The sequence below is a fragment of the Gekko japonicus genome, unplaced genomic scaffold (assembly GCF_001447785.1).
Source record: "Gekko japonicus isolate JY-2015 unplaced genomic scaffold, Gekko_japonicus_V1.1 scaffold22, whole genome shotgun sequence".
NCBI lineage: Eukaryota > Metazoa > Chordata > Lepidosauria > Squamata > Gekkonidae > Gekko > Gekko japonicus.
Window position 1 is genome coordinate 2,237,187 of NW_015175971.1, and position 20,361 is coordinate 2,257,547.

General features: G+C 45.0%; 1 protein-coding gene across 3 annotated transcripts in view; it reads left to right on the forward strand.

The window, feature by feature from the left end:
* Positions 1–18,584, forward strand: part of LOC107122931 (target of rapamycin complex 2 subunit MAPKAP1-like) — a 115,014-nt gene extending 96,430 nt beyond the window's left edge. For all 3 annotated transcript variants that reach the window (XM_015426066.1, XM_015426068.1, XM_015426069.1), the window contains 3 exons: positions 3,597–3,773; positions 16,402–16,511; positions 18,515–18,584. In XM_015426066.1, the coding sequence (XP_015281552.1) occupies positions 3,597–3,773; positions 16,402–16,511; positions 18,515–18,567 (340 nt within the window). In that variant the 3' untranslated portion in view covers positions 18,568–18,584. The remainder of the gene's footprint in view (positions 1–3,596; positions 3,774–16,401; positions 16,512–18,514) is intronic.
* Positions 18,585–20,361: the final 1,777 nt, after the last annotated feature.

Genomic DNA, 20,361 nt, shown 5'->3' on the forward strand with positions numbered 1-20,361 from the left:
AGAGCGTAGTGGTTAAAAGCGACATACTCTAATCTGGGAGAACCGGGTTTGATTCCCCACTCCTCCACATGCAGCTGCTGGGTGATCTTGGGTCAGTCAAAGTTCTCTGAGAGCTGTTCTTTCAAGAGCAGCTCTCTCAGAGCTCTCTCAGCTCCACCTGCCTCACAGGGTGTCTGTTCTGGGGAGAGGAAGGGAAGGAGATTTTAAACTGCTCTGAGACTCCAAGTGGAGAGCGGGGTATAAATCGAATCTCTTCTTCTTCTAACTTGTGAGGAGCCTTGGTGCCCTTTATGGAAGCAGAAAGGAAGGATTTAAATTTTGTAAAATAAATAAATTAAAACAAATATTAGTTCTAATATACATACCCAGTTCCACAATGGCTCGCTGACCTGCAACCCAGCCTGAGGAACCAATGTTTTTGGTTCCAGCCCGAGAGTCACTAAGGATTCCAGATTGCTTTCGGTGGGATGTTTTGCTTTTTGACCAGGAGCCCCTGACTCCACTAATAGTACATTCAAACACTTGTGTATGAAACATGTTTCTTCTGTCATTCCTCAATAACTCATCTTTCCATCCACTGGACTTATTTCCTCCTCCAGTTTCTGAAATTCTGTCACTTTTTATCTCCCCTTTCCTTTTGAGATCTTGGAGTGGTCTACATGTTTCCCCCCCTCCAATATTCACAACAACCTTGTGAGGTAGATTAGTCCAAGAGGGAGAGACTAGCTGAAGGTCACCCACTGAGCTTCATGACTGAGTGGAGATCTGAACCCAAGTCTCTCCAGTTTAAGTTCAGCATTCTAGCCACTGAACCAGGCTGGCCCTCCCAGGCATCCGGGGGGGGGGGGGGGCATCTTTTGCTAGTCATTGGTGGCTTGCACACTTGTGTAAACTGCCTCCGTCCTGAAGCTTAAAATTAATTTTCAAAGATGTTTAAGAGTGAGGGGGTGTCATAAAAAATTCTCTCAGCCCCACTGTAGGGAACTGGAGTGTTTACAGCAGCCAACAGACCAGGATTACCCTTTGTTAGCCATCCATTTAGTGAATTTACAGGTTACATTAAATTTAATGTGTCATTATTACCTGTTTGGTATAATAAATATCTTAGCCATGACAGTGTGTGGATAGATCATCCCGAGTTAGCACTCTTGGTGAGCTGAGTTGCAACCCAAGGTATGCGGATTAATTGGGAAAATTGCAAATCAGGTAGTTGGCGAAATAATTCATTGTCACATCCAATCAATAAACTTTGTAAATCAACTCATTTAATTCCACACAAAAAAATGATCTTTATAGATCAAGCAACCAATTAAACAATTAGCATGTGCTTTGCTATTAATTAATCTAAGCATCACTCATGCAATTAAAACTTCCACATTTAAACCGCCGAGTTTAGAAAATCTAGCTCCTTGTGATCGGTTAGGCAGCTCTCCGCCATCGTCACACTGGAAGGAGGCAAAATGCCAGCACCAAGGCAAAGAGAATCAAGTAAGTCCAGTTGGATGGACTGAAGTGGATCTTTTTTAATTGTCATCTTAAGAGAACAAATGAGAAAAGTTACAAGACCACCAAGGTTCAAATCTCCCTTCTGCCATAGAACTTAGCTGGGTAACCATGGGACAGTCACCCTCTCTTAGCCTAACCTGCCTCACAGCATGGAAGTTGTAAGAGTAGAATGGAGGCAGAGGGAACAATGTTGCTTTGGGTCCCTGTTGGCAAGAAAGGGAGGGTAAAAATATATAGAATGGGAGGGACTTGGCTTGACAGCAGCACATGTGGAAGGGATCTAGGTGTCCTGGTTGATCACAAGCTAAACATGAGCCTGCAGTGTGATGTGACTGCGAAGAAAGATAATGCAATCTTAGGATGCATTAACAGAAGCATTGTGTCCAGATCACTGGGGGTGGTAGTTCCGCTCTATTCTGCTATGGTCAGGCCTCACCTGGAGTATTGTGTCCAGTTTGGGGCACCACATTTTAGGAAGGATGTTGACAAGCTCGTGCATGTCCAGAAGAGGGCAACCAGGATGATGAGAGGCTTGGAATCCAAGTCTTACGGGGAAAGGCTGAAAGAGTTGGGTATGTTTAGCCTGGGAAAGAGAAGGCTTAGAGGGGACATGATTGCAGTCTTCAAATATTTGAAGGGCTGTCATGTAGAAGATGGAGCAGATCTATTCTCTCTTGCTCCGGATTGCAAGACTAGATCGAATGGGTGGAAATGACGTCGATACCAGCTAAATATCAGGAGAAACGTCCTAACTGTAAGAGTGGTTGAGCAGTGGAACAGACTGCCTCGGGAGGTGGTGGATGCTCCTTCACTGGACGTTTTCAAGTGGAGGCTGGACGACCATCTTTCGGGTATGTTGTAGGGCTATCTTTCGGCTATGCTCCTGCAGAGTGCAGGGGGTTGGACTAGATGACCTGCAAGGTCCCTTCCAACTCTAACATTCTATGATTCTATGATATAGGTGAACACCACATTGGGGGGCCATGAGCAGAGGATGAACTATTGGGAAACTCTCTCTTCTTCCCTCACCATAAGTGCTGTAGGTTGTGACTGCTGAGTTTGTTAGACAAGTAGCTTCCTTCTCACCTCATCCTCAGCCATCTATCCCAGAGTTACCATTTCTCGCTGGCTGCTAACTTCCCAAGTTAGGTGAGCAAACAGTGGCTCATCTAGCCCTGAGCCTAAGGAACAGCCTAGGGAAGAAGTTGCAGGTAGCTGTGTTGGTCCAAAGCGAAATCCCAAAGCAAAAGACACATCATACTTTTTTTTTATTTAGACCAGACTAAAAGTACAGCAATCAGTGTGCATGTTCTCAAGTTCTCCAAGATTATTACACTGCTTTTGTTGTTGTGGAAAGTGTGCTTTTTACACACACACACCTCAATAGTGTATTGGGAGAGAAGGGGGTACAAGTATGTGAACTGTATGTATGTCTTGCCATTTCTCTTGTTGGTTTTACCTCACCCCACCCCAGTTGTGTGGACACCACGTATCAGCAAAGCAATTCTGCTGGTGGTGGTGGTGGAGGAGGAGAAGTGCCATCAAGTCGCAGCCGACTTATGGCAACCTATAGGGTTTTCAAGGCAAGAGACAAACAGAGATGGTTTGACATTGCCCATCTCTGCATAGCAACCCTAGACTTCCTTGGTGGTCCATCTAAGTACTAACCAGGGCTTAGTGGTCTCCCATCCAAGTACTAACCAGGGCTTGGTGCTCTCTTGTCCAAGTACTAACCAGGGCTTCTGAGATCCAATGAGGTCAGGCTAGCTGGGGCCATCCAAGTCAGGGAATTCCCTTGCCCATGACTAAACAGCCTCTTTTTGCTGCACAGATTTCATTGCTGTAACTGAAACTAAGAAGAAGAAAAATGCAACACTGGCCCTTGGGCTTCCCTCCAGGAATTGAATGCTGTTGGCACAGGGAGGGGCTTTGGCCCCATAGCAGAGTTCATGCTTCACACACAGAAAGTGCCAGGTTCAGTCCCTGCCATGTCTGCTGCCAGTGAGAGTAGATAATCCTGGACTGGGCTGGCAAGGGTTTTAATTTGTTATGAGGCAGTTTCATCTGTTGACCTTTTTGGTTTGTTTCAGTGACAATGTCAATGCTTACTGTCTCCACATTGCCGAGGACGATGGTGAAGTGGACACGGATTTTCCACCCTTGGATTGCAACGAACCTATTCACAAGTTCGGCTTCAGCACGCTGGCACTGGTCGAGAAATACTCATCACCCGGCTTGGCTGCCAAACAGTCGCTCTTTGTCCGAATGTAAGTTCCCATTTTCTGCTTTACCTGCACCCCCGGGCCACAGTCTGTTTTCCCCTCTGCCCAGGTGCTTCCTTTCTTAACTATTGGCAAGGAAGTGAGCAACAGAGAGAGAGAGAGAGAGAGTGGGTGGAGCTTTATTCCTCGGGTGTAGCAACCCTGTCCCTGTCCATTCCCTTGTTACTCCCCATCTGCCTTGCTGCTATGTTCCTTCAAAAGAAGTGATCTTGGAGAAAGAAGTTGGGAGGAATAACAGTGGTGGATGATTCAGTGCTGTTTATAGGGTCACCCATCCAGAAGGGACCTCCACCCCAGACCAGACCAGTGGTTCAGGGATTTGCCCCCAGCCTGTCTGAAATCTATATGAAGAAAAGCACAAGCAGCCCCGACCTGGCTAGCCCAGGCAAGTCCGATCTGGCCAGATCTTGGAAGCTAAACAGGGTCAACTCTGGCAAGTACTTGGATGGAAGACCTCCTTGGAATACCAGAGGCGGGAGGCGGGGGCAGGCTTTATTCAGCCACATCTCTGAATATCTTCCAGTCCCCCGGTAGGGGTCGCCAGAAGTCAACCATGACTTCCTGGCAAGCACACACAAAACACACACACACACAATTTTTTTAAAGAAAAGAAAAGCAGGAGCCTTCAATCTGCATAAGTTATGGGGAGTGCTGTATGTGTGTGTTTTCTTATCTGTCTGTCATGTTTTCATCCCGCCCTTCTTCCAAAGTGCAAATTATGCAAATATGAATGTAATGGCTTATTGTGCATAAGTGCTTTTTCCATCCCTGAGCTGTGGGGGAGGTTCAGGGAGCTGTGCCGGACACTGATGCTTGCTTGCTTGCATCATCCCATCCCTCTCCTTCCCATCTCTGCCACCAGAATTCTAGCTCAGACTCACCTCTAGCTTCTGAGGCTTTTACAAGGCCCTGCTTCATGTGATTTCAAGCTTGCCTCTACAGACATAAGGACTAGAAACTTTATAAAAAATGGTATCCTTGGGATGGCGACTTCTGTGCTACGTCTCTCTGATTGCTGATATGCAGGCTTTATGCAGACCCGGCTGTGGTGTATCACAAGCAGGGAAATGGGCACAAGGGTGATTTGGCAAAATGAGTCAGATGAAGGGATACGGTTCTGACAATTGAAAAATTATTTATTTGTTGTTCAATTGGCACCAAAGTCATTCCTCCGGTCTACTTTGCATGCATGTGCAAGAAAAGTATTGTTAGGAATCCTGGGACCTGGAGCCTCAGGTGGACTTTACCCTTCTTATGGCATAAGGCTACAGGGTGAGTTGGCCCACCCCCACAATGTAAGTTGAACAACGCTGAGCCATGGTTCTTTAAAAGTCAGAGGTCTGGTTTAAGAATCTGCTTCTAGCTAGGCTTGTTCTGAAGAGCCCGATCACATCACAGCATCAGAAGCAAAGTTTGTGTTGGCACGGGTTTAAATCTTGCAAGGCTTCAGCAGTGGAAAACCCATCTGTGAATAACATATGAAATGGGGTATGTGTGTGTCAAAATGTCCTTTCCATTCTGTGGCAATTACAAACATTTTCACTGTCCTGGTGAATTCTGGCCATGGGAATGGAACAAACACATAACTCAGCATTTGTAAATCCGACTTGATTTTCATCTTGGCAAGGGCTCTGTCTGGGGAGAAGCAAAGATTTTCCATGTGTCTTTGATGAAATGGCAGAAATAAGAAATAAATGGATGGCTCCCTTATCTACCTGACACCTAGTTGAAGGGGGGGTTGTTTTTTTAAGATCCAGCTAAATCTGGGAGCTGAAAATTTGGCCCCCGGGCAAGTTGTGTGGCCATACTAAACTTACTGGCATGCACTTTTAAGGCAGAGCAGTGTTGCACATATGCCCTTCATGGCCAGAATTAACTTTTCTCTAGCTAGGGATACAGTGTGATGATGACCTTTGACAAAGTAGTCTTTTCCTCCAGTCAAAATGGTGCAAGCGAACCGCTCTCTTTTCTGCTGACTCAGCAAGGTACAAACAAATGCTCTCTACCAATAGCCCCACACGACATGAACTTTTCCAGGGATCTGCTGTAGTAAATTAGATTGCTCAGTGATTGTTTATTCACAGTCTTTTTGTACCTGTTCTTTGCTGCTAGCAATCTGCGAGTTGTTTTGAAGCCAATGCTACTTTTTTGAACTTTCCCCTTAACTTCTTCTTTATTTTCTGCACTTTATCTTCTGGTTCCATTTCGAGTGTTAGTATTAGGAGCAAGCCAGTCTCGTCTCTTTAACTAGGTGCATAAACCTCCTATATTATGCTGGCTGAAACACTGTAAAAATATTTATAGTAGTAGCACCAGTCCTCTTTTCTTCTTTTCTTCTGACTGGAAGCCTTCAATTTTAAATGTGGCTGGCAAAATGCTTTTTCTACTTTGAATAGTGGCAGCTCTTCAAGGTTTTTCTCAGCCCTGCTCCTGAGGTCCAAAGACTGAACTTGGAACTTGGGGTGTGGGTGTGTAAAATGCAGTTTGCACCATTTCTGCCAGCAGTTGCATGTGGGCAGATTCAGTGGTAGATCACATGCATTTCATGGGACAAGGTGCAGCATCTCCAACTAATTCAAATAGCAGGGCTGAGAAAGGCCTCTGCCTGAGACCTCAGAAAGCTATGCCCAGCCAGAGACAACAAAACAGCCTGCGGGATGGACCAGTGGTCTGACTCATTATAAGGTGACTTTAAACATTCAGACCTTAGTTAAGGAGCTGCAAACCATTGCTCCGTGTTGCACAGACTAACCCACGTTTATGTTAGATCTGCTCTCTGAGGTGACATAATTGGCCCAGCTAACAGTTATGGAGCTTTGTTGAGGGATCTTGATTTGGCAGGAGCGGTTTGCAGAACTTTGTGCAGCAAAGACTCCTGCCAAAGCAAACTCTCAGCCATTGGCGTTTGCTTATAAATACCCGGTGGCAGAGGTTGGGAGTAGCCCACAGCGAGTTTAATATTCTGAGCCGAGAGTAAATGTCTGTGTGGTTATGGAGAGTAGTAAATAATTGAGTTTGATTAGGGAGAGGCACCTCATTATCCCCCCACCTGTGCCCAGCTGGTAGGGGAGGGTCGAAATGAAGCCATTAGCTGTCTCTCTTACTGGCATCTCCAAGCGCTCAAATACATCTGTGTCTTATTTTCTTTTCTGGCACAATCAGTCGAGCAAGCTAAGCAGGCATGACCAAATTTGGCAAGTTCCAAGGACTCTGGCAAAGTTATACAAGGAGAAGACGGAGGGCAGCCATTCTGGCTTCAGAAATGGCCATTAGTCTAGCGAGCTGATAGCTTCTGGAATGGGACAGAAAGGAGTGACTTTGGTCCAGAGCTTCCCCAGCAAACTGCCTTGATTCTCGAGCAGGATTTTTTCCACACTAAGTCTAGCCTCGTGCTTGCCACCCTGTAAGGTGCTGACGAGAGGGGTTGCTGGGCTCCTCCCCAGCACTTCTTGGGGTGGCCCATTCTGCAAAGACATGCAAAGAGTTTTAGGGGTTTTGAAATACACCTTCCTGGTGGCTCCCAAGCTGAATATTCAAGGCTTCCATCCCGTCACTCCCTACCACCTAGATCAGAGGTGTCAAACATAAGGCTCGGGGGCCAGAGGTGGCCCGCCAGGGGCTCTTATGTGGCACGTGAGCAACTGGTGCAAGGGAAGGAACAGGAGACTGCTCCGGGGGGGGAGTAGGTGGAGCCACTCCGATTGTGGCTTCAGCATGGCTTGTCTGCAGCAGTCAGGCAGCATGGGAATGTCTGGCTCTCCAGTCCGCCCATATGGGTTTTCCTTTGCACACCCCCTCCCAACCCATGGGGCCTTGCAGTGGGAATACAGCAACTTGGAGCTTACCAGCTGCTGTCTTTTATACAATTTACGTCTCCAGTAGCTGGCATTATGTCAGATTCAGCCCTCGTAACAAATGAGTTCGACACCTCTGACCTAGATGTAGTGTTCCTAGTATATCATGAGCATAGTCCCTAACCAACATAAATGTGAAAAGAATGAGGGCAGAATTAAGAGTTAGCTAAAACAACGGTTGCCACTGCCACTGAAAATGTAGTGGCCCCTCCTCTCTTTGGTAAAGTGTAGCCAAAAAGTATGATGCAACATCATTGTATCTTCTTCCCCACATTGGCGGTAGTCACTGACAGAGAGTGGGATCAGGGGAATGCACAACTTGATGACACCGGTTTGCACATTAGGTACTAGCGTGATTCAGGGTTGCCGTTTTCAGCAGCAGCCCTGCATGTTTGCCTGTGTGTTAACATCTAAGTCATACTAAGCATGGATAACCCAACTTGTTTCCAGATTTTGAAAACTAACAGAATTAAAATTAAACTTTCAGAATAAATGAAATAAATAATCAAGGGGAAAATAGCGTCCAAACCACAGCAGTTGGGGACAAAAAAAAGGGCATCAAAAAGAATAAACAAGGTCAACCTTCATCAAGTGTATTTGAAGAAGGGTGCATGCACATGAAAGCTTATAGCCAGAATTAAACTTCGTTGGTCTTAAAGGTGCCACTGCATTCGAACTTTGTTCTGTTGCTTCAGACCAACACGGCTACCCACCTGAATCCATCTTCATCCATTGTGTTTATCTGGAAATGTGCTCCCTCCTGCCTAATAAAGCTGGAGGAATATTTGACATGGTTTTATTACAGATTAACACCTTCCATAATAATTATCAGAATTAGATTTTGTCACTAACGTGGATTAGAACCCTTCTTTGGCACCCAAGCATACATAAAAAAGTGACAGGGTGATCCTGGCTTTGGTCACTGTTCAACTGTTGTGAATATCAAGTTGAAATAAGTAATAACTGATCCACAGTTTCTAGGCTTGATCAGATCAGAATTCCATGTGGACTAGCAACCAGTGGAACATGTGTGGGAGAACATTCTGGAATCTCAAAAGTTCTGCCTTGTATAGAATTGCTGGATACCCCTACCCCACGTGAAGCCCCCTCAGTAGTCAGATTAACTTGAATCTGCAATTTTCTGCCTAAGGCACCAAAATATCTTGGTCCAGTCCACCACTGGTAATTACCGCTTCCATGTACTATAATACTCTGTCACACAACACATATAATACTCTGTCACACAACATGCCTTTCATATTCCGTTCTTGTTCTGCATCTTGTCTTGATGGTCCTCCTGGGACTGTAAAATAGGGTTTACTTTTTTAAAAAAAATGAAAAAATACCATCACTGGGCAAAAGTATACACCTGGAAGCTTCTAAGAGGCTGCAGTACGTCCGAGGCTACTGAATCTAGTGGAACTTTGACCTGGAACTTGGGACTTCCAGTCCACATTCTTCTCACCAGTGGGCTGAGCTACTACAGGAGTGTTTTGTGCACAGACTGAGAGAGAGAAGAAGCAGCAGCCCTTATTTTCCCCCCCTCTCTCTTGTTTTTTTGTCTGAGTGTTAATGGATTTGGCCAAGCCAACCCCAAGGGTGAGGTGCGGCACATTTTTCCGAGGCGCCGGAGTTCTCATTCGGCTCTCTCTCTCTTCCCTGTTTTTTCATTTTCCCTCTCCTGAACCTTGCCACCCTGGCTCTAGCGCCGAGGCTGTAAAGGAAGATGGAAAGCCAAGTTACCTCAGAATGATCACTATCATTAACATTCACGGGGGGTTCACTCATCATTCCTGACTGCACAGACATGGCAGCCGCTATGAAGCGTCCACAGGTGTAGCACGATGATACATATTACATTGTGCCACAATGGATTTATGTATTCTGTAACAAAAGAAAAGTGTAATGAAAAAATACAGAAGGTAATCCTTTATTCCTCCACTGTGCAATTTATCAGTAATGCCGGCGGATGATAAGTGCCAGGGATTTTCCTTTGCTTGATTTAACCTTGTCACCCAGGTATGTTTTCGTAAAATGATTGGGAGGGAAGAAGGTTAGGGGGAAGCCAACAGTAGGGGTTTCTCCTGGTCCAGTGTTCTAAAAAAAATACAGAGAAAAAAGTGCTGGTTTTTAATTGGTGAGATGATCCCTGTGGTCATATTTACTGAGAAAAGACACCCTATAATTTTTGATCCCTTTTGCTTAATATTAGAAGGTGGGCCGGGCAATGAAATTGATTTGCTGTAGTATCAAGTCTGAAAAAAGGAAGGAGATAACTCATCACTCAATGGGTAATTAACCTATGGAACTCAGAGCCTCAAGACATGGGTGACAGCTATTACCTTATTTTTCTTTAGAAAGAGGTTAGAGCAAATGCAGTGGTTGTGAGCCGTGGTAAAAGAATGTAAGATCACTGCTGGATGAAACTAGTGATCCAACCTGTTCAGCATCCTGTTTTCCACAGTGGCCAGCCAGGTGCCCCTAGAAAACCCAGAAGAAGGCCTAGTGTTTCCCCCTGTTGTAGTCCCTCAGCAGCTGGTAATCAGAGGTAGACTGCCTCTGCCCATGCCATCGATGGGCCTTACCTCCATGAATTTGTGTAGTCCCCCTTTTATAAAGGCCTCTAAGATGACAGCTGCGGTGGCTCAAGTGGTTAAGACGCTGAACTGCAGGCTGTGGAAGGTAAGTAGTTCAGCAGTTCGAGACCCGAGTGTGCCGCATGACGGAGTGAGCTCCCGTCTCTAGTTCCAGCTCCAGCCAACCTAGCAGTTCGAAAGCAAGAAATTGCAAGTAGATAAATAGGGACCACTTCAGTGGGAAGGTAACAGTGTTCCGTGAGCCTTGGTGTTTAGTCATGCTGGCCACATGACCACGGAAATGTCTTCGGACAGCGCTGGCTCTTCGGCTTTGAAACGGAGATGAGCACCGCAACCCTAGAGTCGGACTCGACTGGCTTTCAAGCAAGGGAACCTTTACCTTTACCTTTAAGATGATGATAAGGTAAAATAAGAGTAGTGCACTGGATACTAGCTACTAGATCCCAGGTAGTTACTGAGTACTAGATCCCAGAGATAAAGTACAGGATCTGGCTGCCACCATCATGCCCTGTTTCTGAGTATTAAATGTATCTGCCTGTTTGGAAGGACACTGGACAAGCAAGTTAACTCTACTGTTATTAAGGGTTTCCATGCTTTCTCTTGGATTTCTAGAGTATTGTACTTTTCACTTGTGGGTCAGGACCCTGTGGTGGGAGGGAGGGAGAGGTGTCATGATCTCCAAAATCTGTCTTGAGTGATTTTTGCCAAGCATTGTCAGCTTTAATGGCTAGAACTTTTTTAAAAAAAAATCAAAAAATAGCAGCTGAGTGTTCTCTGTCTAATAGCCCATTCCATGGTGATGCTGGTCAGTTTCAGAATTGCAGCACATGCGTATCCTGCACAGATCCATCCAGTGGCCAGTTTTTACTGAATATATTTGTTAACTTATTTGAGTGCCTAATGTGCCAAGCCCTGTGTAACTTTCTTAAAGTTCAAAATCTAATAAATAATATGGGGGAAGAAAGAATAAAGAAAGAATGCATACTAAGCAGCAGTCTAGAAAGTGCTGCTAACATAAATGCCTCGCTTTCTGGGGCTCAGGTGCCATAAAAATTGCCTAGGCACCTGGATTTTGTGGCATGCCTAGAAAGGAACAGGAGAGCTCGTGGGAGCCTGACCATGGGTTGTTGCTGTGTGAATGAGCCTTGCTCTTTTAAGGCTTGCTCTTTTCTCTCACTCAGCACAGGCTGGCAAGGGACCACAGTTTTCCTTTGCATCCAAGCTCACAAACAAAGTGTTTTTGACTGCCTTGCAAACTGGCTTGTTCCTCATTTGGAATCTTGAGCACACTGATCCGGGTGCAAGCCCATCGTTTGTCAGTTTAAATGTAATGGCAGATCATGGTGTGTCAAAATCCTGGATCGGCAAAGGGGGGGGGGGAGCATGTGAGTACCATTTCCAGACTCCTTCATTTACCATCAACCAGGGTTTGATGTGACATCTGAACCATGCCCAACATTTGTGCCTCTGTACTCCTGCCTGCCTCTTTTTCTGTATGCTGCTACCCGTCCTCCAGCTACTTAAGGAAAGAAGCAGAATCGTTCCAAGGCATGGAGATGTATATGGGGATTGTGTAGAGTGACGCACTCCAGTTCACTGGACTTGACTTGTGGCACTAGGCAGAAAGACGGGCAGCCACCAGCATAAGTGGAAACTGCTGGCAATTGCCAGATTTGAAGATTGAAGTCAGGAGAGAGAGAGAGAGGCTAAAGAGCGATTTTTTTATACAAGGCATAAAAGAAAGTAGCAGCCCGACTTACAAAATGGGTTACAATCCAACTGCAAGGGGAGATGGAAAAGAGGGGGGCGTGACTGAGGAAGCAGTGTAGAGATTTGTGGCTCAGTAAGGGGAGCTGAATCAGAAGAGGAGGAGGGAGACAAGGGAAGATCCGGAATGCAGAGGTTGTAGTAGGAGGAATTACAGGGTGCTCAAGCCCCATAACATCTTCCAAGGTTAAAAGTAGGGACCTTGAGCCGTGCTGGGAATGCCACAGAAACCCAGTGCAAACTCTGGAGTACCAATGTTGTAGTCTACCAGCAAACAACCCCCCCAAGCTAGACCCTGGTTGTCAGCCCTAGACTCGTTGTTGGACTGCCTGGCCTGGCTCCAGAACAAACATCCCAAGGTTTACAATCTCAAGCTGCACTTTCTATTCTACAGCCTTTGCCAAAGCCTCTCTTTACTGAACAGCTCCACTAAATATAGTCAAATGTGCGGGGCTTTCTCCCCCTGCCCCCGGCACTTCCCTCCCCCCCACCTTTTGCTTTGATCAGTTAAAATAAACTTTTCAAGATTGGTTCTGGGACAGACTCCAGGTTCTGAGGTAAAGGATGGCCAAGGTTCAGCCATGATTCAGAGTTGCTCAGAGCAATTAAGTTGACAGTTCTCAGGCCACGGAGCTCACAGAGGACAGGCGTGTCAAAGTTAATATAGAATTGAGTCCAGCAGCAGGGAGGGGTTTTTTGGGGGGGGATTGTTCTTGAAAAAGAGCTATTTATCCCAGTCATGGATATGGGGAGGGGAGCATAGATGATGGGAAGAACTTTTCAGTAACACTTCAGAAAGCTGAGTTCATCACCATTTTACGTGCTGCTGTTTGTCCATCCCAGATCTTCTCCTTTTTGGTGTTTACTTGAAGGGCCTTCAAGTCCGGTTGCCTTGATCAGCAGAATCAAAGGGTTGGGTTTTTTTCCTGGACTGAAATGATTTCTGGATGCTTGATGGGAGAGTGCACCCAGGAATTCTCCCCACTAGGGGGGGAAATCCTTCCCCGAACTTAGGGGAAGAAAGTATGTCAGGAAGTAGACTAAGCAAATTCCTCCCTGATACACTAGTTTTCTGTGTGCAAGGAGGTGTTTTATAAATGGGGAAACATTTAAAGGTGTGATGTCACACCCCTAAACAGCTTGAAGTGGAAAAGGCTTGTCACTTGGCTCTGCTGTTTGTATCAACTGGTCCTTGCTTTTGAGGCAATAAATTTTATGAAAACTTTCAAACATATAAAGAAGGGTCGTCGTCCCCCCCCCCGCTCACCCTTTCCCTTCTCTTCAGAGCTCTTTGCCTGTCTCCCATTTATTCACCTCATCTTGCTTTCTGTATTTCAACTCATTTTCTTAACATTTACTTTGGAGTTTGGCCAAGATCTGAGATCGTATCGCACAAGCCTCAGTTCTCCAACTTTGCCATTCTGTGAGCAGTCTTTGGACGTGGAAGAAAAGATCGAGGCTGTTGTGCATGCAGCCAAGGTGAACAAGGGTTGCTGTTTTAATGAACCTAAATTGGGGGAAGGGGCAGGGCGCCACTGAAGTCAGGCCTGCAGCCAGAGATGGGGTGGAGGGAGTATGTACACCATTGCAACTCTATGGCAGACAGCAAAAAAAAAAAGTATTTAAATCTGTTGTGCTTAAAGTTAGTTTATAACTGCAAGGCCAGCCTACATGTGACACTGGAACTGTTCCTCTTGCAAACCAGTAAGTGGAATCCTGCCTGCATGATTTTGTGTCTCCGTGAAGCTGGAGACTTGTTTTTAAGTCAGCTGGAAATTAAGGGAATGATACACACACACACAGAATTGATATGGTCTGACTGTTCCATAATCAAAAGAAGCTGCTCGGTAGGGAGGTACCTAATGGAAGGTGTCAGTGTTGGTCATTTTAGCCAGGATCCAGCACAGCAAGAGGTCCTTCAGATATTTTCAAGCAACATTCTTCTGAGCCTTAAAAAATAGTTCCCCCCTCCCCCAACATGTATCTAGTTCTTTTTTCCTTCATCCCCTCTTGTTTCTTTCCTTTGACCCTCCTGCTGTCTTTACGGGGTCTCTGTCCCTGTGAGGTTGCTGTCCATGCTGCTAGGAGACTACTTACTGATTTACTTGATGTAAGGGATTTTTGTCCCACTTCTTCAGAGCATGGAGTGACTTGCAAAAATAAACACTTCAACAATATGCTTAAAACATCGCATAAATCCTGTAAACGTGCGCCACTTCCTCTGTGTGTTTTTCTAGATTCCAGCTGTGGTACTCACCCTAGGCTGCGCAGGCGGGCCCCCTCCAGCCAGGAGATCTGATTGCACCCCCAGTCTCACCCCACATGGCCAGAATCCAGCTGTCGGTTGAAAGGATACAGCCCTGTATGCACAGTTTCCAAGACTTGGCTGGTGTTTTAAAGGGGAGGGAGAGAGAACATTTCTTGTACGCAAAAGCTGTAGGGGGGAAGTTTGGGTGCTTCTATGTCTGTGAAAATTCAGAATGTTCCATGGCAGGAAGACCTAAGGTGGGATTGAACTCTTGAAACCCTGAAGGTACATACTTCCCTGCCCTCTCCTGGGTGGCAAGACAATTTTTGCTGCCTTTGCTTTGTCAAAGCATAGGGATGCACTACAAACTAGAGAGCTGGCTACCCAAGGAAAGATTTAAAGCAGTAAAGGCTGGCCAGCATGAGAATGAAGTAAGGCACGCCTCTCTAGCAAAAATAAAGCAATCCTCTTGTTAGAGGTGACTAGATCTGAACATTAGGGTGTCTCCCAACCATCCGCAAAGTTAGGGGAGAGGAAAATTTCTGCTTTCCTCCTCCACCTGCAGCCACACTGAGCCTGCCGGAATTTTATTCCTGGCTGTCAGCAGACCCTCAGGAACAGTACAGGGGGGGAAAGTAGGGGGCTCTGCAGTTGGAAGGGGGGGATCAGTGGAACTCACTGCTCCCTCTTCGGCATTGAGAAATCCTGTTCCATCAGAGGAACTGCATGGTTGGATACACATCCCATTTTTAATTTTTATTTTGCTTTTTGACACGCAAAGTGTAAGCATCTGGAGAACTGAAGAAGGAATGGGGAGGCTGAGAAGAGCAGGTCATGTTAGAATGGTGGTCTGGAAACCCCATCCTCTCCAGGGAAACCTCAATAGTCTGTCATGGAACTTTTGTGCACTGCAGAAGTTTCCAGGGAATGTTCCCGAGCATGCATTCAGTTCACTTGGGACACTGGCCAGCCCTGTTAGGCTTCATTATCACCTACTGTAACTGTAGTGTGCACCTTAAAGCACATCTAACACTCCTCTGAAGCTGTGCACTGCAGGGGAAGATCAGTAGAGGTAGGCAAACTGCCTTTAGGTGATGCTAGTCCATCCTTGCCGATCCTCATATCATTGAGGAGAGTGACTGCAGATCAGCTTTTGAGGAGCCCCACAGTTCCCTCCCACTTGGTTTAGAAATCACTGGACTTGAGCTATAGAAACATGCAGCAAGAATATCTTTGGTTCACAAGCTCCATTTGGCTTGGATCAGAATAGTGAATCACCTCGGCTTGCCCTGTGTTAAAGGCTTGGGTGCCAGTGAAATATCTGAGACTCTGTGCAGATGTTTGAGAGGTGCCATTGATTGGCAAGAACAAATACCTGGAAGCTTTTGCTGTGCTGATCTCATACATCTAGCTAGATAGGTCTCATTTTCCTCTGCTTGTGGTGCTGCTGGGTCCAGAGCTGCGCCTGGATTCCCAGGCGACAGGGACACATTCCAGATGTCCAGATGTGTTACTGTTTTAGCAAAAACAAGAGAGCCCCATGGCACCCTAAAGACTAACAGTTTTATCATGGCATGAGTTTTTGTAGGTTTAGAGCCGCTTTTAGAGCTGTGTGAAGTCTGCAAGGTACACATTTTAAAAGTGTGTTTTTAAATTTTATTTCAGACACATCTATGATATTTAGGCACGGTAATGCTTTCGCCAACAGGGAAACCAAAAATCTAAATAAATAAGACCATTGCAAAAGTGCATCATCCCATTCATATTGTCTTACTCTATAGTAACACTTTATGGCAAAAATTCAAAGCAACTGCAAGAACATGTATGTTGATTCTGGGTAGAGTATAGTTGACTTCCTGCTGCACCCAAAAGGCATACGGTGCTCCCAAACCTATGCCAACTGCCGCTTTCTGTAGTGATAGAAACCATTCCCCATCATATCGGTGTCTTAGAAGGATTTTTCTCCCTTCCTTCCCTGTCCTTGAAATCTTCAAGCACTGGATAATAGTCCCAACACTGCCACAAGCTGCCCTCTGGTGACCATTTTGCAATAACGTGGTCTGACCATCTCTCTCTCTCTCTCTCTCTCTCTCTCTCTCTCTCTCTCTCTCACACTGCACACATCTCTCTCTCTCTCTCTCTCTCAGAAATGCTGCGCATGGATTCTCGCTTATCCAGGTGGACAGCATGAAGGTCACCATGAAGGACATCTTACAAAAGGCCTTGAAGCGGAGGAAGGGATCCCAGCGAGGCTCAGGTGGGAGCTCTTATCACACTCATTCTAAAAGGGGTGTTTCTCTGTCAGCATCTTGTTTCTATTTCTTCAAAATCTGTTTGTTGCTGCCGCCATGGAAAACACTAATTTGCTTTGCCCAGTGAGCAGTGCAAATAATTCCCACCCCCCTTAGCACATCTCCCAGCTGTTTTGTACACATTGATTTGTCCTTTTCCAGGTATTTAACCGGAGAGATGCTAACCATGAGGGCGATGGCCTAGTATTGATGGCAAAAGCCCGGATCTTGATTTTGTGATTATCGTCTCTCTTGTTGCAAACGGCCTTGTCACAGTAAAGACCAAAGGCTGATGTTCTTCATCTGAGAAGAGCTAGAAAAGTGTGCAGGGTCTTTGCTTGCTTTTTTTAAAGATTCGTGTCAGAAGCAGATTGGAATTGGATCTGTAAATCTATAGCTGCATCTCTGCCCAGTGTGGAAGTACTTAATAACAGGCAAAACAGGTGCACTCCAGGGCTGTCAGAATGCCACCATCATCCCAAATCAACAACTAAAGGAACCACAGTCAGCAAACATGCAGAGAAATATAGGAAATATGACTGTGAAAGAAAGCGCAAAAAGCAACAAATATTTTTCTTACATTAAAGTGTAATTATTTCAATGTAAACGTGAATGTTTCTTAACAAAACTATTCATCTAATGCAAAACCTGTTCCAAATAATTGCACTAAAGAAGTAAAGTAACAGTCATCCAAATCATGAGTTTACAAAAAGTAAGCCAATTACTTGCAAGGAGGGAGCAAGTAAGCAATCGAAATGTTCTAATTCTGCAAGGGTTATGAGATACTTAAATAGATCTGCTCCCAGTCCAGAGTATGAGATCCAAGTCCAAAGTATGAATTCCAAGATGAGGTTTCCAGATTTAATTTCACTCGTTTCAAATAAGCAAATCTCTTCTTCAGCGTTTTCAAGAAGTTTAAAGCAGGAGCAATAGGGTTTGACCCCAAAGTGGAGTATCAGCTCCATTCACAGAAAGACACACAGTAACACACAATATTAAGGCACCAATCCAATTCACATTCATATTTCCTATAATTCTCACCATCATCGTAAATGGCATAGATGCCAAACCTCATAGCAGCTTTTGGGAGCAAAGGTCCATTAATATTAGTGGCCCTGGAGAAAGGATCTTGTGCTGCTTTTTCTTGCTTGCAGCTTTAAGGCAGGAAAAGGCTGACAGTCTTTGCAATGTCAGAGTACCCCAAAGAAGTCTCAGCACATAGTGATGGTGTGCCAAAGACTTGGGCTTGAGGATTTCAGCATTCTGAGCTGAGTCTTTGACCGCAACCCTCTTGTGATTCTTTACACATACGTTAAAATGTGTGTTCCAAAAAACGTTATGTTTAATCCTGCTCATACTTCCGGATACCCATTTTTACAACCACTAATTTAGAACATTTTCACAGCCAGCACTGAGAGCCATATTTTAACTTCTCATGTTTGTAAATCACTTGAGAGAGCCATTCAGATCAAAATGTTTTCAACTTTGTTTGCATCTGTTCTGTATACTGTGTTCACGCCATTCAGAAATGACGTGCTTAAGAGTTAAGGTCTCAGTACTTATGCCCCTTTTCTTGGAAGTATGCCCCACTAAACCTAGTGGGACTATCTTCTATATCAGTACTTTCAGAATTGGTCTGTAAAGATTTGTTTTATTCATTTGTTTGCTTTTTGCAAAATACTTTTAAAATTGTAATTGCAGAACAGCAGTTCATTTTGTGACTATAGGTCTGTGCTTTCTGTCCACGTTAGCAGGTATGTCCTTAAAGCCCCAAGGCTGAGAAAATCCTTCCCGACATCGGGAAATAATTATGGTGAGAAATGGCACGGGGTCTTGTCACGCTACAAAGAACTTTAATATAAACCTATCTTATAGACTAGGTGGAGATAAGCATCTTGTCTTGGTTAAATGAATGAAACACTCCTTATTCTCTCTCCCTCCCCCCCCCTTACCCCCTCTCCCCCTTTAGTTTTAACTGCATTGGAAAGAGAACATAATTCCGCCGCCCAGGGTTCTGTTTAGAAAAAGTAGTTGAGCACAATTTTTTTTTTTTTTGCTTCTTCTTCAAACGAGTCTATAATCTGTCACGGATTTAATTAGCTATCTTCAGATGAAAGCTGAAGTTTTAATAAAAGTTAGAAGAGATAACACAGCGAAGGACACGGATGAGCTGTCTCAAGGCCATATTCCAGGGGAACGATAAGAGCTGTAAAAAATGGCAGTAGAGAGCAATTGAATGAAGCAATGAAAATCTGATTCTCGTAAAAAAAAGAGAGAGAGAGAGAAAAGAACAGTGCTGTAAGGGGCGGTTGTAGAGGAGAACCTGCTAGCGTCTGCAAGCAATTTGGCCCCTCGCCAGACGTCATCGTTCACCCTCGGCTGTTGGCGGCTCAGTCCAGATGTGCCAGCCGCACGTTCCGGCTTTTGCCAGCTGACTGCACCGTTTGATAACCGGCTCTCCGGATGCCCATCGCTGGCCGCAGAGATAGAATTAGATGATGATGATCTTCCCACAAGTTGAGAGAGGAAACAATGCATATAAATCTTGATTTCATCTCAGCGTGAGAAGTCTTTATCCATCATCACTCATAATGAACAAGTCGTTAGCTGCGATGAATGGTGTTCTGCTTTTTCCTCTCTCCCCCCTCCAACACCTTTTCCCACCCCACCCCCTTTTGTTCACTTTTTGCCAGGTGACTTTTTATCTATTTCCTGGGGGTCAAACTTCTCTTATTCCAGGGAATAGGTATAATGCTGGCTTAGCTGAACTGTTAAGTTGCCCCCTTGCCTAGCCGATTAGAAGCAGCACAGTTTGAAGCCTAGTCTTCTGTTCAGATACTTAGTGGGGCTAGTTTTTCCTTCAGCAAAAATGTTCCTTCATCCAGCACTCCTGGATGTTAAGTTAGATCCCACTGTTGGGTCTGTGTGGCCTAGTTCTCTGCCACTATGAGTGAGGACAGTAGTTACAATGGATACTTCTCCCACAGTGTGATCCCGGCTTCTCAACTTGCCTTATACACACACATGCGAGCAGGTTAAATTCCATCAGTCTTTAATTCTCCCCATCCATCATGTTTTTTGTATTTGTGGGTGGGAATTGTACATACATGTCTGTACATATTCATCCTTGATCTTCTTAAAAACAGTTGTGAACTTTTAAAGACTCTTTTAAGACTGGGATTAGCGGGGTAGGGAGAGGAGACTTACTGGGTGGTGTTACAGGTGCTAGCCAACAGGCACCTTCAGCAGCCCCATCTGTCCCTGGTTTAGACTGAAACATGCTAGATGCTTGCCAAACTCCATTTTCAGAAGTTTCCTGGGCAGGAAAAGGTGTTTTTCTGTGCAATATTCTCAGGGTAGTTTGAAAGCATCCCCACCACTCTTAAAATGTTTTGTCTGTTTTCACTCTGACTCGTTGGATAACCCCTCAGAAAGTTGCTTCAGCTTCCCTGGACCACCTTCCTAGGCACATGGTGGGAGTGATTTCCCAGGCACACTGTAGATCCAGGTCTCCGTACATAATAAAACTATCATTATGTGAATGCCTTGATTATCCAAATTCATCCTTCCTGCCCTCCTCCAAAATGTCAGTATAACCTTAGGCAAGTAACTCTCCATGTCTAGACATTAGATAAGAAATTATATAAATTGTGTCCTGGTTTTTAGAGTTCTTGACTTTAAAAAAATAAAATAAAGGGAGATAGTTCGCTCACAATTAACAACCAAAAAATTATTGTTGCAGCATCTCAGTGAAGGTGATGTGTTCATGACATTTAATTAAGCTAATTCTCTTGGCTATGTAACACAGGGAAACCT